General features: G+C 38.6%; 1 protein-coding gene across 1 annotated transcript in view; it reads right to left on the bottom strand.

Annotated features, from left to right (window-relative positions):
* Positions 1 to 13,947, bottom strand: part of LOC103140430 (sodium/hydrogen exchanger 9) — a 75,224-nt gene that overhangs the window by 44,700 nt on the left and 16,577 nt on the right. The window contains exons 6-10 of the mRNA XM_007555583.2: positions 13,231 to 13,336; positions 8,989 to 9,127; positions 7,419 to 7,524; positions 3,892 to 3,980; positions 1,628 to 1,741 (exon numbers count right to left, since the gene is read on the bottom strand). Of these exons, the coding sequence (XP_007555645.1) occupies positions 1,628 to 1,741; positions 3,892 to 3,980; positions 7,419 to 7,524; positions 8,989 to 9,127; positions 13,231 to 13,336 (554 nt within the window). The remainder of the gene's footprint in view (positions 1 to 1,627; positions 1,742 to 3,891; positions 3,981 to 7,418; positions 7,525 to 8,988; positions 9,128 to 13,230; positions 13,337 to 13,947) is intronic.

The following is a 13,947-nucleotide window of genomic DNA, read 5'->3' as shown; positions in this document are numbered from 1 at the left end:
CTGGAGGCAGCTGACCAAATAGTGATAGAAAAATAGAGATGATAAATGTAAGTTACAATACCTGAAAAAGTGTAAAAGGGTCATGTCATTTATTTCACAAACAATGGGAAGGTGTGAAGAAAATGCTAACAGGATAAGTTAGCATATATAATGTTCCAGCTACCGTACTATTTCAGCATCGTAGGGACCTGGGATCTTATTTTAAACTAACTCTAGCTGTGCAATCTTAAAATTGATACAAGCAGACTAATCAGCATATAGCAAAGACAGAACAAAATGTCATCAATTCTCCCTACACCCCCAAATATTGCTGAAGACTCATCACATCTCTTTCCTATGCAAACACTCTGAGTCTTGTTTTCTGAACTGGATGTCTCATTTCTCCCAAAGTGACGTCTTTCATGACCGAAAACTCTGCCTGTTACTCTCACCCTCAGCCTGCACGATAATCAGCTAAACATTTTAATTTATTTTGCATACCAATGTTTTGTCTCCATTCCACTGTTTGCAAAGTTGGGAATGAATTGACTGAGAAATCAACTCCCTCTGAAAAGTCAAAAATCTGGCTTGCTTGTTTGGTGCTGGACCCTGCAGAGCTCATTATACAGTTTCATGAAGAGATAACTGATTTTCCTGCAAAAAATATACAAATACTTTCTGATGTAAGAGTTGTTTTCAAGCTGGGCAAAAACAGATAAAAGGGCAGTTCTTAAGTAAATCCATCTAACCTGAACGCAAAATGCCAAGCCCACCCCCAAGATGATTGGGATGCGCTCTCTATGTTCTTGCAGAAGCAAACTCACAAAGTACTTTAACTAAATCTGGCGAGCAGGAGAAATACAACAAATAAATAAATACATAAATTATATGGCAAATTTTAGAAGCTATTGCTGCACGACGGAGATTACAACCTATACTAAACATTAATGGTACACATTAAAATATTTAACGTACGAGTACCATTGGCCCCTGGTTATTAATTTTGAATGTGCAAACATCCAACAATGTCTTCACCTAGACTTGCATAGATTCATATAGGGATAATAGACTCTTAATTGTTTTAAATATGTAATTATGCACAAATCTGCCCATGATCAGCTTAAAATATATATATTACAAAATACATTTTTTATTGAGTCTACCTTTAAAAAAAGACTGAAATTATATATATAAACAAGATCCTCCTTTCTGAGTTTTGTCATATAGGCACAATTTCCAATAGTTTTTCAGCGAATGGAAAACTAGCCACCATAATTATAATAAATGACCTATTTAAATGTATAAAAAATTTATAGTGAAGATTTACTGTTGGGTGTGAATTTGCAGAATTAAAGGACAGACAGGCAGCTGAATGCCATCTGTGCAGTCAAATAAAATTTATTTCCGAGCAGCTTAAGATTTGGATTGTGTTTTTTTTTTGTTTTGTTTTTTTTTCTTTTGAAGGGCTGTTGGGATGATCGGGATGCCAAATTGAAAACAAGAAAGATGTTCCAGTGACTGCACAAAAAGGGATCGGTCTCAAAGTACAGCAGACTGAGAGAAATCAAACGGAGTGAGTTCTGACTGAAATCCAGAGGCTGCACAGCAGGGGGTGGAAAGACTCTGTTGCATTGCAGGAAAAGGATACAAATGCTCCAGAGATGAAGAGAGCTCGGAAGGCATGGTGACGAAATGTAAACCATATATATCCCATGTAGCCGAAGATGAAAATCTCCCCGAGGAAGTTGAGGACTTCAAAGAGCTGCAAATTATAAAAAAAGGATTAAAAGAATCTTGAGAGAGAGGGTCAGAAAGATGAGCACGTATGTGGAGAGAGAAAGAGAGAGAGAGAGAGAGAGAGAGAGAGAGGGAATGTGTGAAGCCGTTTGCTGGTGGAGTTACGGTACAGCCTGGGTCAGAACTTTACATCTACTCCTAAAGGACATTAATGGCGTTCATTTAAATTATGTTTGTAGGAGTATACATCTGCAGAGTGCGTTGTTTAAATAAATACAATTTGAGTACATAAGCTTTATAGTGTTTTAAATTCTCTCTTACTTATACAGGGTTAAATTACATGCATGGAATCTAAATACATTGTAATATTCCATAACTTAGAATATTATTAAGAGGTAAATTCATTTCAATAACTTGTTTCACTAAGAGAAACACATTATATAGATTAATGACACACAGTCGGATGTTTTCAAGCTCTTATTTCTATTAATAGAAATAATGTAATTTTTATTACATTAGAAATTTTCATACATTAATGTTTCTTTCACAGGGGTATACCTATTGAGCCTGCATGACGCTGACACTGTGTAGATTAGAGAAAGTCTACAATAAATTCAAACATGTGCACCCAGATGTAGCCTGAAGCCATGTTATCATATTCTTCTATGATGGAAAAATGCTTCGAATGCATTATTAAAGTCATAAAACTAATGTGACATCACATCAATGATTGTAAAGCTCAGATGGAGCTGTAGACTTTTGATATTATTATTATACTTTTGCCTACTTAATGTTTTAAGATTGCCTGCCTGCGTTTATTAATGTCTGTGTCGCACAAAGCGACATTCATAACAGCTCTTTGCCAGCTACTGTACGTTTATCTATGTCAGCTAAAATCTTTGCATCACACCGAGCGCTTTATAAATCCATCTGAAAATAGTTCCTCTGAACTCCCTTTGTTTCAGTGTTCATTAAGATCAAATAATATGTCAACAAAGGATTTCAGTCCAAGAAAACAGCTTGGTGTCAGTGGTGTTTGAGATGAAGCCTCAATTCATCCCCTTCCACAGATCAGTATTTATGGAAGTCTGTCTGCATGTGATGTAGACGCAATGAGAGTCTGACAGTGAAGGACTCTTCACTAAATAAGCTGAGATTTGTACAAACATGACAAATTCAGTTTTGACGTTATTCCTTTTGAGGAAGCAGCTGCAGAAATCTGCGGCCCGAGGGCATGATGTTTTTTGCGTTCATCGGCTGAGTTGTTTTAGTCAATTCTTTTTTCGGTTTACACTCAAAGGAGTTTTATTGCAAATATGTGGGTTGTCGAAATAAGTGAAAAGCAAAACGACAGACTATTGGCCATTAAAAACACCCCAGAATGTTGGTTAAGCTTTTTTGATACTTCCAGATAAAAAAATCCAACAGATCTCATTTACCTCTATTGAAAACAAATACATTTATCAATTCAATTCTTCATAATGCCATTAATTAATGTTACTGATAAACAATAAAGTAGACATTTAGCTTTTATTAATTACTTAGAAAATATGTTTTATATTACATAAAGCTTTTTTGGATTAAAGCTTCTATAGAAAGCTTTGAGCTTGAATTAACCAGAGATGCACCAGTGAAAGAATATATGTTTGACTCCCTATTCAAATGCTCTCTTTGTACCTTTTTTATTTCAGCTGGAGCTGCATGTATAAAACATGAAATAATGGATACAGGCATGCTGCCAAGTAAACACACTGCTCTGTTCAGATCTACTTTGTAGGCGAGGTGTTCAACTGTGTTACCTTTTAGAAAGCTTTTCCGTGATAAACAGCTGCACTGTGGCACCGATAATGCATAATAAATGCACAGATGAGTTTATGTGTACACTTTTGATTTATTTGCTCCACTGTGAAGCTTGTCAGCTCAGTATATCAGAAGTGCTGGCCCCCCATCTGTGCTAGGCTTTATAAGCAGATAAGGTGGAGGGATGTCTGCCCCACAGACATCTACAGGATGACCAGAACACTAATAGAAATTAATATCTGGCTCTACGTGCAGAGATGATAAACAGACTTCCATAATAAAAAAACCCCCAAAAAACATATGAATGAATAAAACTGAAAAATGTTCCTCGAAAGTGGAAGTAAGACTGGTTGAAATCATTGAAAATAAATATACCTGTTTGGTTCTTGTGCTTCCCTCGTGCGACAAATTGAGATTTGTGTACTTTGCCTGGCTCAGGCCACAAAACAGAACTGCCACAATGCCTGAAATACAAAACAAAACATGTGCAAATGAAGTCGATTAAACTTCTGAAAGTGCAATCAATCTACTGTGGGGGCAAATTGTGGAAGAATAATGGGGATCGGTCAGATTCAGTGGTTTCACAAAAAGAGATGTTTGCGTGTTTTATTTCGTTACACCAAGATTGTAGAGATTTGCTCAGAGGTCTGGGGTCTGGCAAAGTTGCAACAATAACAAACAGTTCTCTTGGGAAATTTATAGGGCAGGGCAATCTTCCTGTTCATGTTATCATACTCAGCCAATTACAGCTCTAGCATCTCTTATCTGCACAAAGGCATTAACCAGGCCACAACCAGAAAACCAAAGGACAGACGAAAGAGAAAATAGAGACAGAAGTCTGATACATTGCTAGGAATTTGTCAGGATATGAAAACATAAAAATGTTAGATATTATATTCCCTAAAAGGGTCAGATTTCTAATTCTATAAATGTCATCCTGGAGGACTGTACTGAAGACTAGCTGTGAGGCCAAAAATGACTAAATACGTGTTCAGATTTCATCTACACTACTAAAATAAGATCACTATTTCATTTCCATTTGGTAAAATGTAATTAAAATATCACAGTGTCATGTAAAAGCATTAATCCCCAAAATGTCAATGTATTTAACTGGGTATTGGGTTAGTGACAGATCAACACAAAGTTGTGCATAATTGTAAAGTTAAATTAAATAAAAACAATAAAGGATTATAAATATGTTGTGAAAAAAAAAAGAAAACCTAGAAGTGTGCCACCCTGGTACATCTGACCACAGCATCTTATTTCCTTTGCTTTGTCCAATAAATGACTTGTGGCCCCTTTAAAGTTACTACCTGCATCCTTGATGCTTCTCTCATCAATACGCTCCTTGTCTGTCAGTTTAAATCAAAGATCATGTCTTGAAAGGTTTGCATCTGTACCATACTCTCTCATTTTGAGATAATGGATTGAACAGCTCTGTGAAATGTTTAAAGTTTGACATATTGTTTAATAACCTAGAGTTTGTCCAGTGATACACATTGAAGTTCAATACTGGTTCCTTGTTCGATAAGTCGTAAACAGATATGAACAAACAAAGAAAGACAAAAGAGAAAGAAAAAACGAGTGCAGTACAAGGTTTATAAAAAAATATGTGGTTTCACTCAGAGAGCCCCTGTCGGTGAACAGAAATCTGAAGCGTGTCACACAGAAAGAAGGTTGCTGCTTCACAGGACATGCTTGTTTTGTTGCAGGGATTGAATTTCATACTTTTTTTTTTTTCCATCTCTCTTCTTTGAGGGAGAATCACATAAAAAGGAATCACACGAATTTACTCTGATAGGGAGCAACACTTGCACCGGCCGAGATGTGTGCAATAAAAGGACCAACAGAGCAAATAGCACATCACCACAGCTGGACAAATACTCTCTATTTACCAGCAACCATAAAATCATTACACACTGACCTGCCGCTGTATGCTACTTTCAGCGACCCGTGCTCAGAATGCGCTTTCAACCAGAATTTGGCTTTGATTCTTGGTCCTTTTTAGTTTACCATTCTCATTGGTTTATTTAACACTGACGGAGGTAACATTTCATCCACCATCTACAAAAAAGCAGGGAGGGAATTTGGAAATAGATTACATGTATCCTATAATAAGGAGCTGCAAAGGGTGTAAGATTAATAATTGTAGAGTTAAGGGTCATTAGGTATCGCCCTCCCCCTAAACTGAAGCAATTATCGGAAACAGTAAAGTGCTTCAATAACCAGACAACACCAGGGAGAACAACCAGCTCCCACTCAACTCATGCTTATTCATCCTGAGAACAAGATAGAGCCTCTACAGCCCTCTGAGATGACTATTACATTAAGCTCATTAACAAGGACAGAGTAGTTTCCCCAGTTTGTAGTGGTGGGAAAAAAAAACAAAAAAAAAAACACCTAATAAAATTTACATTCTCTTCTTCAATGCAGAATTTCTTCAGATCTTAAGAAGCATTATAAGAACCACCGACATAACGTGTGTTTCTGCAGTGTGTGTGTGTGTATGGTGTATGTACCACATTGGGCAGTATGCAGGATGGTGCTCTTCACAAACAAGGCCAAATGGATAAAGGTCAAGCTATTTCATTAGAAACCATCTTCTCTTCCTCCACAGGCCACAGAGACTAACTGCCAGGCCAGAGCGAGCTTGTCAGCTAATTCAGTGGTATCCCTCTGATAAAACCACGGCAGGAGGAACAAAACCACAGTGTTTGTTGAATACAAATGCTAAATTAATATTCTAAAGCCCCATCATTGTGATCAGCGTAGAGGAAGACGATATCAGGCAACAAAGCCAAGACTTATTCTTCGAAATGCAACACACTAACAATTCCAAAGCAGAATGACATATTGTTCCAATGTCTCTCACTAAACTAAATCAAATTTGCATTAGAGTAGATTTTGAGGAAAACTTGCATTAACATTCAGAACAAAACTGGTGTTAAATTATTACATTTATATGTACTTGACCACAACGAAGATAAGTGCATTTCCATGAAGACTAGAATGTGTGATGTAGTTTTCCAATAATCCAAGAATTGTTGAGTGATTCGTTTTTACACAGTACCTTACAAATTCATTCATCCTTCTTGAAATTTTTCACAAATAAAAATCTGAGAAGTAGGGGATGCTTTTTATCTCTGCCTTAAATGAAATCAAGTGGAGCCTTATAGAAGACGGCTATATTTGATAAATATAGTGCAGCTGTGTGTAATATCTCAGTGTAAAATCCAGCTGTTCTTAAAGGCCTCAGAGGCTTTTTAGAGAACACCAGTGAGCAAAAAGCATCATGAAACCTGTCAAAGAAACATGCCAGACAGAGCACAGCAGGGATACGTTAAATACAATTGCCCATCTTTCGAACAAAAACAGAGTATTGGTACATTGCAAACCCACCAAGACACTGCAGACAGAAATAATCTGTGAATACATTAGAATAAGAATTATTTTATGTACTGCTACGTTTTGGTCTGTCACATGAAATCCCAGTAAAATACATCAAGGTTTTATTGCAGAGAGGTATAATAGGCACAGTGCAGGCTGCTGTATTAAAAAAAACGAGGTTGCCATGAAGAGAAGTGACTCTGATTTGGACTGGAGATTTATAAAGTTGGCACTGTCTCTAAACCTTTGAGTATGCACTGTCAGATTTCCCCTTGATACGGCAGCAGGACATGCCAACCAAACAGCTGCCTGTGCGGCCGATTGCCGAGGGGTCGCATGCAAGTTAGCGCATGCAGCTTAGAAGTGATGACTGGGGGAAGGGACAGGAGGATGTGGTTAGGAGGAGGTGATGAAGGCTGAGGCTCACTGAAAGGATTTTTATTCAGCAGTCAGCCACCAACACAGTTCTGATATGGCCACAGACACACGAGTAGCAGAAGTGAAGAAACGCTCACCTGACAGTCCGCAGGCTTCTGCTGAGAGGAAGCTGCTCCAGGATAGCAGGAAGAAGATTGATGTTTCCAGCAGAGGACTCTCATGGAGTCGGGTGAGTTTGGTGAGGTGGAGAGAGTGTTAAAGATTTACAAGATGATAATCATGCAGTTTTTACACCTTTTCCAATAAGCTTTTCCACCAGATGCACCACAGTTTCTGGTGCATCTGCAGTACAAAGTTGTACATGTACGTTCCAATGCCGCAGACAGGAGGCTGAGAATTACTGCAGTGCTGTACCTACAAATAAGCCAATGCAGTAGGTGCTAAATAAGCCTGGAGACCTGCCATATACAATAAGAACTGGGCCTGAATGAGAAAAATTTTCCCCTTCTTTACATCACTTTCCCACATATGCTGCATCTAAGTTTCCTGACCAACTATGTGTTTGTTTTTTCACAGAAGCAAACACCGGGTTTCCCAAAACCCAGTGTTACAACTAATTACATGAATATGTGAGTATTCCGAGCTCTTCATTTGCAGATGAGATTTTATCATTACTTCTCTACTGGAAAAATCAGAGTATACATTTTAAAACTTTATGTCATCAAATCAAGAGGGATTTTCTTCCACCACATCAACACTTGTCATGTCACTATAAATACAATAAAACCTCCCTGGCAAGCTGATGGAAGCTTAAGCTTAAGCTTTGCTTTGCGAATACTGTTCCTTTTCTGTGTCAGATCTGAGTGTAACGTGTAAAACAGAACAGCTTTTCAGGTTATAGTGAGATACAGGAAACGACACACCTGTGAGGGTGTCTCAGCGTAGGCATAGTACAGATGGGTGCAGACTAAAAGAGAAGGTGGGAAGCTGGCAATAATGAGGGGCTTTAAGTAACTACATCTGCAGCAACTATTATGTTAATGACGAAGCTTCCTTCAGGTCTCACAATTAAATCTCAAAGATGAGCTCCTTACGTTTCCTTGTTAAACGCAACCCAGGCTGGGATCTCTGTTATTGAGACTACAACAAGATGCTAACTGTTTATTTCCCTCATGATGCCTCATAGCATTAAAAAGAAAACATATGGATGTGCTAATGACTTTATGTTTGCCATAAGCAGTCTATAAGGACCTTGTGTTTGAACGGAGGGCATGAAGGGAGCGATTTGTTGCTATGGCTGCTGTCAGCAAAATTTTAATAAAAAGTTCAATTTGTTGGTTGCCTGCACATAAACACCAGTCCCTTTACATAAGAAATGAGCACCCCACTTGACACCTCCTCATTTTTCACTCTAAAGTCTAATTAACTAACGTCAGAGAGAGAGAGAGAAAGACGCAGGACAAACTCGCCAGTCGAAATTTCATCAAACGCTTTTGGTGTGATTCACGACATCTCTGAGACCATCAAACCCACAGCAGCACTTCAGACCTCATCCTGTTACTTTTGCTGATGAAGGGGTGCAGCATTGGGTTAGTTAGGAGGGAAGTGGGGGGCAGTTACAGAGCCGAGGAAGTAGATTTACTGCAGCGGATGCCGAGGTGATAATTGAGTCTGGGGTGGAGGGAAGAGGAGGGGATGAAAGGATATGAGGGCTGTTATTACTGTGAATATGAATCCAAGGAGGAAGGAGCCAATGAGCACTCCGACGAAGAAACCAACAGAGCGAAAGAAGGCAGGTGTCTGAAAGACGTTTCCTGTTTCCATCTGGTCATAGGAGGCGATGGCACTGGGAGAAAAAAAAAGATGCGAGGAGAAATTAAACCAGTGAAAAAGTATTGAACTTTTTGTGTTTTTTTTCCACAAACTTCAATTTAATTGAATGGGATTTTATGTGGTGGTAGACTAACAGAAACTAATGCATAAGTGGTTTCTGTCTGCAGAGTTTACCAATTAAACTCTTAAAAGGTGTGCTGTGAATTTGTATTCACTCCATTTCACTGCCATAACCCAAAATGTAATAGAGTTCCACCACTTGCCTGGAGAAGTTACCTAATTAGCAAGTTGAGTACATCTACTTCTGACCTCTATTTGTAACTGGATTTGTAAGTCCAGCGCTATCCAAGATGAAATCCTGTGAGAGGCAGCAGAGGAGTTCAATCTGGGTCAAATGTTCATCTTCAAGCAGGACAATGAGCCAAAGAATTCAGCCTGAGAGCTACAATCGAAGGACTTGGATCAGACGCCGAGGTCAAAGCTCACAGGCCAAATCTGGGCAGTGAGATTATTTCATTGACCAAATATCAGAGCCCACCACAAGGTCACATAGTGCTCACCCCGATAACACTACATATTTTATAAGCACACTGCAACGGCTACTTCAGCTGAAGACAGTGCTGCACAAGCTTCACTTTCTGGGAGTCAGATACAACAAGAAAGGTTATGGCACTTTCTGGATTGCCAAGTAATTACAAACTACTAAAAAATGTCCTTGCCTAATTTTCTGGCTTTCTAGCAAATAGAAATGATTTTGGTAATTCTAACTAAGCTAAACCAAGAAACATTTGGTCTGATTTAACTTCAAGCAGTGTGTGTCTTTTTATTCTGTGTATGTAAATATCTGGTTTCAACTTTGCCAGTAAACAAGAGAAATAAAGATGGAGCTAGAACTTTGGGTCATCATTAACTTGCCACCCAGAGGAATTTAAAGCTTTCCATTGATTAGAAACAAGCTTCTTGCTTGACTTGCTTGTCTAAAAATAATTTTTAATTAAATCTCCCAGTGACATTGTCCGTGTTTCATGTTTTGGCTCCTTCTGTGATTGCATTTGACACTGCTAGTTTTGATCAATCATGTGTGAGATTGGCCCAGACACTATTCTTTGTTTCTTCAAATAACTGAGCTACAGTCATTTTGGTCTATCACATAAAATTGGCTAAAAACACAGAGGAGCTTATGGATTTAACGTGAAAAGACATGTAAAAGTCAAAGTTTATCAAGGTACTGTAAAATATGGTTTTGTAAATGCTCTATTATAATGTAAAAATATAGTTTATTGGTCTGAGTCAAGTACCGTTATTAGAAAAATGACTCGATAGTCTCTAGGTGTGAAGCAGTCTGCAGCAGAGAGCATACATTTCCAATGTTAACATGCTGAGCAAAGCCCTCCAACTTCAGTTTCCTGCAGTCACTTCTACATACACATGGCCTTCTAAGGAAGAATAATCTGCTTCAGGAAAACAACACATTCCAGATGATTTCCCTCACAAACAGAGCAGTGTTGGAAAGAGGAGAGGGGACACTGCTGCTGATCATAAAAATAGCAGCATAACGTTATACGTGCTCCTATCACATTTACTCTGTTGGAGTGATGGGGGACTTCAACATGCAAGTCACCAAGTGCAAAATAACCCTCGCAGGCAAGAAGGAGGGAAAGAGAAATTATCTGATTGACTGTGTGGGTGTGCGTGTGTGTGTGTGTGGGTGTGTGTGTGCGTGTGTGTGTATGAGAGGAAAGGAGGCGACAGCTGTGAAGCACGCAGGGACAAGCAGCCATGCTAGTAACCGACAGAGGCGGCTGCATTTGTGGAATGACATGATTACATTAACCACAGCAGACCACATATAGCAACACTGTTGGGACTCTGAGTTAGCTAAAACTCACAAAAGGTCTCATATTACTGATCACAAAAATCTGTACAGTACAAAGAGTCTTAAAGATAGATGAGTATGTATACAGGATTTTTTTTTTTTTTGTGGTGTATTATTATTATTTTTTTATTATGACAAATGTATGCCAACAACAAAAACGTAAGCAAGTAATGAAGTATGGATTTCTGCTGCAGGAATTCATAAAACTACAATGAGGAAACTAACATTGCTTTGTTTGTATTTGAGTTACATTTGCTGACATTGATGTTAGGCTGATGACTGAATCATAAAAAATAAAAATAAAAATAGGTTAATTCTGAAGCATTTCAGTAGCAATATATTTCAAGCTAAAGCATTAAAGTCAAAGTTTCACTCTGATGTCCCCCAAGTCATCAGTGCTGCTGCTGTGTGTGACATAGAGAACAACCTTCAAAGCTTCAACTTGGAGAAAATTCTACTTCATTCCTTTTTGAAATTTTCTGTCTGATTGTTTCGTGTTCATTTTTAATGCCGTATTCTTTCTGCATCACATAAAGTTAGAGAGCTAGATTCTGTATGTTTTGACTGCTCTTCTCATATCCTTCCATTTCTTGAAGAGAAATCTGTCTGACTCACTTACAACTTGCACTGGGTGGTCAGAGCTTTCCAAAAACATCAGAAACTTTGTTTTTTATGTTCCGTAAATCCTGAGTAGGATGGTTTATTTAATCAAGTTTTCCTTAAAACACCTGTGTGGTGTTTTCGCATATGGCTTAATCATTTTGGGGCGGTCATACATACAAGTAGACATTTGTGAATAAGGAATTTAGTTAAAACCATGTAAAAAAGAGAGGGGGAAAAGGAAAAATCAAGTCTAAAATATCGTTCAGTTAGTTTAAGGCTTCTGTAAAGTTATCAGAGGAATATGCATGTAGCTTTGTTTTGAGAGGGTTGATTTTTACATTCCTTCAATACATTTACAGCTTAACAGCCAAACAAATACAAAATCTTACCATGCTGTGTTATTTTAAAAGAGACAAAGAGTACCTAAAATGGGTTTGATTGATTTTATACATTTCACAGAAAGGTTTGACTAGTAGCTTAAAGTTGAAATGAGCCAGTAACAGCACAGCATTTTTCATCTCCATGGCAGGAGGGGAGAAATCGATCAAGTTGTCACTAATGAGCTCTGCAAATGAAAAGAGAAAATCTATTACCCCCTCTGTGGAAATAAAGACTCCGATTGCGCTAGCACACTTAATTTAGCCACAAGTCAATTTCTTTAGCGTGCATTACTAAAGACTGCGTGTTCAATGGTTTGGTGCTGCTCGCTTTCGGCCACAATCTCGACATTTTTAAATGCCAGACCTGCCTGAGTGGCGGTATGGGTGGGAGTGGTAACGCGCCTGGGAGAGGGTACATCAGTGTACGGCTGAGCTGCTTCCCGAGCTTGTTAGCAATCCGGTGCCAGGAATCGACATGACTCGGTAAAAAGGTCCAGCTTTGTGTGGTGGAGCCTCAGCGAGGCAGTCAAGTGATGGGAGGCAGCATGAGGGACAGTCACGCCACTTTATGAACAAATGTGGCACTATGCAGCTTTGTCTGGGAGGATGCTCAGGCTCCATGCAGTGCTCTGCAGTGTATACCGTGACGACTCATTATGTGCAATAATCCAAGTGGATTGCATTAATTTTATACTTCTCTGTATGTAAATTTTGAACTCTTTCTATCTCCAATTGGCCATCTGTTTGCTCATCTTTAAGACTGGCTTTGTATAAATATACCAGACAGTCCCTGGCCAAAATCTGAATGTATATTTGAGAGCAGTGCAAGAGAAAGATGGGACAGCAGACAGAAAAGAATGAGAGGATTGTACTGCATGGACAAGGGGCAAGTTTATAATGGATAATCCATTGAGCTTCCACTGATTTTATGCTGAGTTTAGCCTGATAGCACATACAGGCTAGAAGCCTGGTGTGTTATCCTGGGAGTGTGTTGTAACTCCAGGAGCTGACTTCTTTAATGAGATGCTGACATCGCTAGAGGCAACTTGCTTTATAGCCCACTGCGCACCGTCAAGACGGTCATGCTGCTTTACCCAATCACACCTTTCCTGTACAGCTGGCAGCTTCCATTCAGTTTTCCTCCATCGCTACGAGTCCGCCTCCACGCTGCCAGCTGGCGAATTCCTCACACCCACACAATTAAACTGGAAAACTTACTCATTCAAAGGGCAAAGAGGAACACAGAGAGATACTTACTGTGTCAAGACAATGGCCACGGCATCATTAAGGACGCTCTCGCCAAACAGCAGGGCGTGCAAATCCGAGTCCACACGTAGGTCCGACAATAGCCCGAGGACTGAGACTTTAAAAAAAAGACAAACAAACAAAACAGAAGCTGCCCTTAAAGACTGCAGGACGCTAAAACAACACAAGCGTAAAGAGAAAAAGTAATTAACTAAATTACTCTGCAAAGACGCAGCGTAATTCGGGATCTCTACTGCAATAAGCAGAGAAGAGCAAGGGACGTAACATCACAATGTGACAATAAAACCTAATGGGAAATGTGAAATCACCGTGATAAGGAAAGAGAAGTTGTCTGAAACACTAACAAAGCAAATTGTGTTCAGGCAAAGTTCAAAGAAAAACACGTTCTATCATAAAGTCCAGTAATTATGTTAAAGTACCGAGAAATTAAATGGTTGAATCAGTTATTCTCTTATAGTACCTCTTGATGAATTTGGTCAGCTTATTCTTTAATGTTGACATTAAAACCTACTCACAAATAGAATCTATAATTGTATATAATTAATAATATATATATATATTCTGCATATATAAGTTCAACTCAACTGATTTGCAGCTCTGGGAACTTTTTTCCTTTTATTTATATATTTGTTTTACATAAAGGTACTCTTGGTGAAGGTTGACAAATATGTTATCTGGAGTATTTTTTTATCCTTATTTATCTTACTT

Source organism: Poecilia formosa, unplaced genomic scaffold (assembly GCF_000485575.1).
Source record: "Poecilia formosa unplaced genomic scaffold, Poecilia_formosa-5.1.2 Scaffold71, whole genome shotgun sequence".
Lineage (NCBI taxonomy): Eukaryota > Metazoa > Chordata > Actinopteri > Cyprinodontiformes > Poeciliidae > Poecilia > Poecilia formosa.
This window is presented reverse-complemented; position numbering and strand designations above follow the sequence as displayed.